This window comes from Martes martes (genome assembly GCF_963455335.1).
Source record: "Martes martes genome assembly, chromosome: 1".
Lineage (NCBI taxonomy): Eukaryota > Metazoa > Chordata > Mammalia > Carnivora > Mustelidae > Martes > Martes martes.
In genome coordinates this window covers 154204388-154213981 of record NC_137888.1, presented here as the reverse complement: position 1 = coordinate 154213981, position 9594 = coordinate 154204388, and the positions used below count along the sequence as shown (strand labels likewise).

At 44.0% G+C, this 9594-nt stretch overlaps 1 protein-coding gene across 2 annotated transcripts in view; it reads left to right on the top strand.

Moving 5' to 3' along the window:
• Positions 1 to 2792: 2792 nt before the first annotated feature.
• Positions 2793 to 9594, top strand: part of PDCD6IP (programmed cell death 6 interacting protein) — a 79789-nt gene continuing 72987 nt past the window's right edge. For both annotated transcript variants that reach the window (XM_080815179.1, XM_080815178.1), the window contains exon 1: positions 2793 to 3147. In XM_080815179.1, coding sequence (XP_080671305.1) covers positions 2939 to 3147 — 209 coding nt within the window. In that variant the 5' untranslated portion in view covers positions 2793 to 2938. The remainder of the gene's footprint in view (positions 3148 to 9594) is intronic.

Genomic DNA, 9594 nt, shown 5'->3' with positions numbered 1-9594 from the left:
AGACAGAGATAGCCACCGAGAGTATGAGCGGGGAGGAGAGGGAGAAGCAGCTCCTTGCTGAGCAGGGAGCCCTACGCAGGCCTCGATCCCAATCAAGACCTGAGCCAAAGGCAGATGCCTAACCAAGTGAGCCACCTAGGCCTCCCTAATTGATAGCTTCTGATCTATTTCTGTTTCTTTGTCTTCCTTTATAGTCCCAGGGGTTTAAAAATAATTTGTATGTATGCTGACGGCCGATTCCCAAGCAAGACCTCTCTCTGAAGCTCTAATCCCATAAACGCAACTATCAATTTATTGACTCCACTTGAATGGCTGGATACCAACACTCCCCACCCCCTGACCCCATCAGTGGATGATACATCAGTTTTTCTATCAGTAAATAATTCTACTGACCATTCAGAAGATCAGGCACCCAAACCAGAAGCCTCCTTGATCGCTCCCTCCCTTCTCTTCACCTTCCTATCCTGATTATCAGGAAATTCTTCAATTTTTAACTCAAAAACACATCAACTTAGCTCACTCCTGCTAATGCTGGCTTTCATGATCTCTTGCCTGTATTTCTGACATGATCATAACTTTCACCTTGCTTTTCTTTTTGAATATATATATATATTTTAAATTTCACACACACACACACAGATCACAAGTAGGCAGAGAGGCAGGCAGAGGGCGGGAGGAAGCATGCTCCCCGCTGAGCAGAGAGCCAGATGTGGGGCTCAATCCTAGGACCCCGGGATCATGACCTGAGCCGAAGGCAGAGTCTTTAACCCACTGAGCCACCCAGGTGCCCCTCATCTTGCCTTTCTTTAATGCATTCTCTACATAGCAGTTAAGTGGCTATTTTATTTTAACCTAGAATCTTTTATTAAAAAATGAAAATTTGGTAAGACAAACTTTTATAACAATAGTATATATGCTGTAAAAAAAATTACACAGAAAAGATAGGCAAAACCCATAAATACAGAGAACTGATGGTTGTTAAGGGAGGGGGGTGGAGGATGGGCAAAATGGGTTAAGGGGAGTGGGAGACAGGCTTCCAGTTACGGAATGAATAAGTCACAGGGATGAAAAGTACAACGCAGGGAATACAGTCAATGGTATTGTAACAGCAATGTACGGTCACAGATGGTAGCTACACTTGTGGTGGGCATAGCATGATTTGCAGACTTGTCAAATCACTATATTGTACACCTGAAAATAAAAATACGTACTCCACTTCCAAAGATTGCAACTGTTAACACCCTTATGGTATAATCCTAGATTTTTTTGTAGTACACAAATACATTTATTTTGTATTTGTAACCAAAGTGAGATATTATAACATACGTACTGTGCTGTGACTTGCTTTTTTCAATTAATAATCTCCATTTTTCCATGGCCATACATTTTCATCCTAGTCAGTCTATTTATACTGAAATTTCTTAAGCTCTCCTGAAAATGCATTTTATAAGGTGGTCTGTTCATACCAGGATTCAATCTACTCTTGTGTACCTTAGATTTCTTTTCATACAGCAGTGGCTTTTTTCATAACAATACATTGTTGAAGAGATGGGGCCAGTTATTCTGCAGAATATTCTACCTCCTCGATGTTTGGTTGCCTCTTATGTATTTTGCTCCTCTATCCCCAGTATTTCTAGTAATTGTGTTGGATGCAAAGGTTTGATAGACTCAAGTTAAACATTTTTGCTTGGAATATATCATAGATGATATCGTTTACTTCATACTACAACCCATCAAGAGATCAGATTGATGGATACGATGACCTTTTTAAAATGCAAATTCTATCATGTCAATATTTCTTAAATCCCATTTATTGCTTCCTTTGCATTTATTATATAATACAAATTCTCTAACTTGGCCTATAAGTTTGTGAATGACTGATGCCTGCTTACTCCTCCAACTTTATTTCATTCCATTCCCCATGTGTGTTTTTTTTTTAAGATTATTTATTTATTTATTTGACAGAGAGAGATCACAGTAGACAGAGAGGCAGGCAGAGAGAGAGGGAGAGAGGGAAGCAGGCTCCCCGCTGAGCAGAGAGCCCGATGCGGGACTCGATCCCAGGACCCCGAGATCATGACCTGAGCCGAAGGCAGCGGCTTAACCCACTGAGCCACCCAGGCGCCCCTCCCCATGTGGTTTTTAAGTTTTTGCCACAGTTCGCTTCAACTCTCAGAAGAAGGGAAGTGCTTGCCACCTAGGGCCTTTGCACTTGCACTCCCTTGGTCTGGAAGGCTCTCCCTTGCCACTCTTCCGTTCTTCTAACGTCAAGCACTTCTCAAAGTGTGGGTCATTTTAAGTTAATCTTCTCAGAGAAGCCTTCTCTAATTATCTTGTTTAAATCAGGTTTTTCCAAGGGACCCTAATACCCTACAGTCCAAGTACACTGTTGTTCGTCCACCTTAGTATGTGTCCTTACCTGACTGTAAGCTGCACAATGGCAGGGACACCTTGCCTACAAGCTACAAGGCTCAGTCCTTGTGTACAGCATTCCGCTGAATGAACTACCATAGGTCACAACAACCCTGAAGCACCGTCTTGGACAGGTAGCGGAAAACTCTCCTAGATGGCAGTTGAACAGTACTTCACCAGCTGTTCGGACGGAGGAATAGTTACTTTTACGTGAAAGCGCTCGGTCCACCCGCTACGACAGTGAGCTGGAATGGGAGAATTCCATTTCCGAAAAGAGCCAGCTCCAACCGAAGCTGGGCCCAAGCGAATTGCACCGGGGAACCCCCGACCGCCTCACGTGACTGCAGGCGGCGCCCGCGTGCGCCTGCGCGGAAGCTCCCGGAAGTGGCCGGACCCAAAGCACCGGCGGAGAGCCCGTCCGTCGGCTCCTCGGTCCGTCGGTCCGCCAGCCGGGTAGTCCGCCCGACTCGACTCTCGTCGCCGTCCTGCGGTCTGTTTGGCCCGAACGGCGGCCGAGGTGCTCGCCATGGCGACGTTCATCTCGGTACAGTTGAAAAAGACCTCGGAGGTGGACCTGGCCAAGCCGCTGGTGAAGTTCATCCAGCAGACGTACCCGAGCGGAGGGGAGGAGCAGGCCCAGTACTGCCGCGCGGCGGAGGAGCTCAGCAAGCTGCGCCGCGCCGCCCTCGGCCGCCCGCTGGACAAGCACGAGGGCGCTCTCGAGACGCTCCTGAGGTGGGCCCGGGGGCGAGCGAAGGGGAGGTGGTCTGCGGCCCGCCGCTTTCCCCCACCCCCCCTTCTTCCTCGGCCTTTCCTGCGTCCCGCCCTCGCACCCACGGTCGGAGTCGGGCCGCCCCGCCCTGGCTTGGTTGGGAGCGTAGGTGTGGTCTGCATTCCTTCCTGGTGAGCGGGAGCGGCCCGGTAGGCCACCACTCACCCTGCCCAGTCGTCCCGCCGGCCCGCCCCTGCCCCTGGTCTGCTGAGACTCCGTCCGTCCTATACCTGGGGAGAACGGTCGGCCACGTCCTGCTCTCTACTGCTCTCTCGCCACGTTTTCCAGAACTAATTTTCCTCACTTTTTTTGCGGGGGGGGGGGGAGGTCTCTGAGACTCCACCCTTCCCCATTTTTGCATCACCACAAAACTTTCTTACTTTTTTTTTTTTAATTTTATTTATTTATTTGAGAGAGAGATCCCAAGTAGACAGAGAGGCAGGCAGAGAGAGAGAGAGAGAGAGAGGGAAGCGGGCTCTCTGCGGAGCAGAGAGCCCGATGCGGGACTCGATCCTAGGACCCTGAGATCATGACCTGAGCCAAAGGCAGCGGCTTAACCCACTGAGCTACCCAGGCGCCCTCACCGCAAAACTTTCTTGGCCAGGTTTAGATTTCATAATAGTAGTTGCTTGAGGAAAGTGACAGAATTGGGGCATTGGGACAAATGTCTAGTACTCATTACATTGTTTTTACTTTAAATGGGCTATCTTAAGTTCATCATAATCAAATGATGGAGAATTCCAAAGGTTCGGAGCTGGGACTGTTTGAAATTAAGCTTCAGTGACAGAATGTTCAAGATAGGTTGCTTAAAATCAGTTTGTTCACAAGAAGGTATGCACATAAGGAAGTGATTTGTTAACAAATGCTTATTGAGCTCATGCTATATTTAATGAGGGTTCCATTTGTGGTACTTTTCGGGTGGGATGACAAGATTTTTATAGTACTTCATAGTTAAAAATTTTCTTTTGCCTAGTTGGTACCTATGCAAACACATTCTCTTTGTTTCACAGGAGAAACAGCTGTATTAGAATGCAAAGAGAACCCTAGATTAAATTAGTTTGTTCCTGTGTCTGAGAAGTTTAGGAGTATCACTTCTTTAGCTTTAAACATCACTGGAGATCATCTTGGGTTTGTGATGATTCCCTAAGTTTAGGTGAGCTTTGTTCCTGTGCTGGAGGACATGGTCCCACGTAGCTCTACTGTAATGACAGTGGTCCCGAATACTCAGGATCTTAAATGAGGAGCGATTTTTGTTATGCCCGAGTTTTCGTGTCTGAGAGACCACCAAGGAGCCAAGCACCGATGCAATCACACGAGGGTTTATTTGACAAGCTTAAGCTTGGGCCCAAGTATACCCCACGCAGCAGTGTAGGGACTTGGACCCCGAACCAGATTATAGTCAGAGTTTTTAAAGGCAGAATAGGGGTGGACTCGGCAGTGGGTGAGGACAAAGGGGATTATGGATGATATAAGTCTCTAAGGAATCAAGGTCTCCAGGACCTTGAGGGGCTACCTATTGTTGGGAGAAAGGTTATTTATTACCAATAATAAAAATCTTCTTGTGAGACCCTTTAGATGTATATCAATGGGCCATATACTTGGGAATGATTCTCAACACTATCTTGGAGGTTTAGAGATAAAGTTTCTTAAAGGAATTGTTAAAGTAGACTTACAGGATCCTGGTCGGACTTGTCGGGGTAGGGGGTCGGTCAGGCTAGGATTGTCCTTAGCAAAACCTCAAGGTGAGGGCAGTTAAGTCCCCAGGGGAGAGCCACTCTTGGGCTTGTCAGTCGGTAAGGAATTTTAATCATTTTCTTCTGCCTCTGTTTCCCACATCAGCTAAACTTGAGGTGGGATGGCCTTAATTTTCTCGGCCTCCACAATTTTCTCTTTATCTCTGGTGAAAGTCCATGGGAGGTCTCTGACTGGGTTGGCTTGTGCCCATTTGTGATGATGGAAAATAGGGGAAATAGGCTAATTTAATTGCCTTTGTCTGAGTCAGTCTGCTGGTTTAACTTTTCCATCCCACATGGATCAAAGCTGTATTAATATGGGATGGGGAAGGGCTGGCTCCCCAAAAGAAGTATACTGAATATATTGCTTAGAGAGATTATGACCCTTTGGTGTCATTTTTAAAGTTATATGACTATTGGGTTGCAAAGATCATTAGTTTAACTATACTTAGTATGAGCATTTTGTTGGGGGTAACCTAGGAGTTCTTGGTCATTGTTTAGAACTAACATACTTTAAAAAAACAAAGTGATTTTTATGTAGACAGGAATAGTATTCAGTGAGGATTTTTCACAAGTAATATTAAGAAAGCATGAATGTGGTGTAATGAACCACGTTAATTATTAAAATAAGATACTCCAGGGATGCCTGGCTGGCTCAGCTGGTAAAGCATGCAACGCTGATCTCTGGGTCATGAGTTCGAGCCCCATGTTGGGTGTGGAGCCTATTTTTAAAAAAATAATAAAATTAAAAAAATAAGATATTCTGCTTGCTTGATTGAAAAAACATCTCACAACTGTCTGATTTTTGCATACTCAAGGAAGTTTTATATACATCTCCTTAACATCTCCTTATATACCTTAACATCTCCTTGTAGACTTAGCAGTTTTGTTAAGTAGATTAAATTTGGTCCCAAACCTTAAGGAGCTTGGAGTGTTCAGAGACAATTGGTGCATGGTTTATTTTTTTTTAAAGATTATTTATTTATTTGACAGAGAAGAGAGACTGTGAGAGAGGCAACACAAGCGGGGGGATGAGAGAGGAAGAAGCAGGCTTCCTGCTGAGCAGGGAGCCGGATGTGGGGCTCAATCCCAGGATCCTGGGATCATGATCTGAGCCAAAGGCAGACACTTAATGACTGAGCCACCCAGGCGCCCCAATTGGTGCATAGTTTTAAGACTCACAGAAAAGAGGGAATGGTGGATAGTGGTTGTGATAGGGTTCTGCTGTGAACTTTAAAACGTCATTCATTTGTTCAGTCCTTTATTCTCTTCTCAGGCATAAATGTGAGAACTATTCCTAGGTACTGGGGCTGTTTCGGAGATAGTCTCTTTGAAAGTAACCATGCTTCATTGGTAACTCTCTATATTCTTCTAGCCCATTCATTCAACAGTTATGTATATATTTTTTTCACTTCTTGCCTTTCTAGTGTGTTAAGGATAAGCTAACAGATACACTGTAATCTATTAAATTTTAGCATGGAGATGTAAAAAAAAAACTTCCTCAAGTATGCAAAAATCAGACAGGTGTGAGCTGTTTTTTCAATCAAGCAAGCAGAATATCTTATTTTTTTAAAATTTTGAAGTTTTTAAAAAATAGGCTCCACACCCAACGTGGGGCTCGAACTCATGACCCTGAGATCAGCATTGCATGCTTTACCAGCTGAGCCAGCCAGGCATCCCTGGAATATCTTACTTTAATAATTATGTTTGGGTAATTGTGTAAACTGAACATTAATTTACATATTTTTAACTTGGTGAACTTTTATTTTTTAAAAAAAGGACTTATTTATTAGAATACATGCAAGTGCGAGCTGGGGGAAGGGGAGAGGGAGTGGGAGAGGGAGTGGGAGAGAATCTCTAGCAGATTCCCCACTGCGTCAGCTGAGCAGGGAGCGTGATGCGTGGCTCATCCCATGACCTTGAGATCACGATCTGAGCTGAAATCAGGAGCTGGAACTTAACTGGCTGAGCCACCCCAGGTGCTCTTAACTTAATGAACTTTTTTTTTTTTTTTTTTAAGATTTTACCATTTATTTGAAAGAGAGGGAGAGAGAGCACAAGCAGGGGGAGCATCAGGGAGAGGGAGAAGCAGGCTCCCTGCTGAGCAGAGAGCAGGGCACAGGGCTTGATTTCAGGATTCCAGGATCATGCCTGAGCTGAAGGCAGATGCCTAACTAACTGAGCCACCCAGAAGGCCCACATAATGAACTTCTAAGTAAAATTTTTTTTTTTTTTTTTTTTAAAGATTTATTTATTTGTCAGAGAGAGAGAGGGAGGAGCGAGAGTGAGCACAAGCAGACAGAGTGGCAGGCAGAGGGAGAAGCAGGCTCCCTGCCGAGCAAGGAGCCCGATGTGGGACTCGATCCCAGGACGCTGGGACCATGACCTGAGCCGAAGGCAGCTGCTTAACCAACTGAGCCACCCAGGCGTCCCCTAAGTAAAATTTTTGAATCAGAAGGTTGGAGCTAATTTCTAAGGAACAGCAGCTAGCTTGATGAGTATTGGTACATAGCACCATGTAGAGGTCCAGTGATGAACTTGCTTTCTTATCATTACTAATAGAGCTCTATTAAAATTTCTTAAAATATACATTTATGACTATCATGTTGAGAATGGACATCATCCTTTACAAAGTGGCTTTAACTTAAAACTGATTAGAAGAGCCTTGATAAACTTCAGGATGGTCAGAGAGGAACCATGGTTTTGGGGAAGGAAACATCAGATAGCAGTGTCTGTGTCTTTTGTGGCAATTAGAGAGAGAAAGCTTCCTGTCTCCTTCCATGAAAAAGCCTGGTTGTCAGCTTTTTGAAATTTGATCAAGGCGAATGGAGGTTGGGGATTTCAGCAGTCATATATACATTATCTAGTCTAGTGTGACACCTGTATTAGGGTTGGATTTAGCTGCACTTATGAGATCTTACATTATCAGTGAGTTAAATTATGATTGTATTCCTGTGTAAAAAGTTCTGGTTGTCTGAGGCTGGTATAGTGGTTCTGTGAAGTTCATCAGGCTCAGGTGTCTTCTAGCTGTCTGCTCTGTAAAACCTAGAGTTGTTCTTAAGGCCCAGATAGTAGTCATACCCAAGATTAAGATAGTTGGAAAGAAGAAGGGAGAAAGGAGGCGGAGGGCTCAGTTTCCAGAATATTCCCTGGAAACTGCCCCATAACACCTTGCTCATATGTTAGCATATGTCACGTTAGCATATATCCATATCTCCTAGAAGGGTAGGATAGAAAAGGGAGTTTTTATTAAGGGCAGCCATATATCCACATGAAATCTGTGGTTCTGTTAGTAAGGAAGAAGGAGAGAGAATGATGCAGGCAGTTAGCTCTCCCAGCCGTAGCCTCTCAGTCTGCATCCTCCTCCCCACTTAGTTGTGCTTGATTCCCACGTTAGCTGTGCTTGGTATACCTAACATTTTTCTCAGAGTAGAGGAGCTGGGAGCCTGAAGGTTTTTTCCAGATTTTCAACCATTCCCTTCCCAGACTTACACTAAATTCCTTTCTTTTTCTTTCTTTCTTTCTTTCTTTTTTTTTTTTTAAAGATTTTATTTATTTATTTGACAGAGATCACAAGTAGGCAGAGAGGCAGGCAGAGAGAGAGGGGGGAAGCAGGCTCCCTGCTGAGCAGGGAGCCTGATGTGGGGCTCGATCCCAGGACCCTGAGATCATGACCTGAGCCGAAGGCAGAGGCCTTAACCCACTGAGCCACCCAGGCGCCCCCTAAATTCCTTTCTTGAGTGGTACCTTACGTTTCTTAATTCATATCCTTTCTGACTTCTCTGGGATGGTTTGACTTTTATTTTGTTAGCTCCTTCCCTGTAGGGAGTCAGATTTTCAGCTTTCTCTCTCTGTTTCATTCATCCACTTCTCATCTTTTAGAAAATTTCCTGAAATCTCTTGTATGCTGTTGTGCTGTTTTCCTGTTGTCTTTGTCCTTGTGCATTTACATCTTTTAAATTTTTTATTCCTTTTTTTAGTGGAATTTTGGGAGGAAGCAGAAGGATGTTCATTCAGATCTCTGGTTAACTGGAAGAGAGTTACTTGTATTTTGGCTCTTCACAGTGGTTTTATCAATTTACATTCCCATCAACAGGTATATGTGAGTTTTTATTCCTCCACATCCTTGTTGGTACTTGCTAGTTAATTTAAATTACTGCTTTTTGTGAAATGTTGGATGAGAGATGGTATCTTGTTTTTGGCTGCATTGCCTGGATTTTTCTGAATTAGAGTATCTTATGTTTACTGGTCACTTAGTTTCTTTTTCTGTGAATCGCCTGTTCTTTTTCTTTGCCCATTTTCTGGGTTGCTTGTTTTTTTTTTTCCTTAATGATTTTTAGGAGCTTTTTACGTTTTCTGGTTATTTACCCTTTTTCCCATTATGCATATTTGTAAATGTCCACACCTGTGTCTTGTTTCTTTCTTTCTTTTTTTTTTTAAAGATTTTATTTGTTTATTTATTTATTTATTTTATTTGACAGAGAGAGAAATTACAAGTAGGCAGAGAGGCAGGCAGAGAGAGAGGGAAGCAGACTTCCTGCTGAGCGGAGAGCCCAATGCGGGCCTCAATCCCAGGACCCTGAGATCATGACCTGAGCCAAAGGCAGAGGCTTAACCTGCTGAACCACCCAGGCACCTTGTGTCTTGTTTCTTAATTGCATTTATGATACCGTTTGT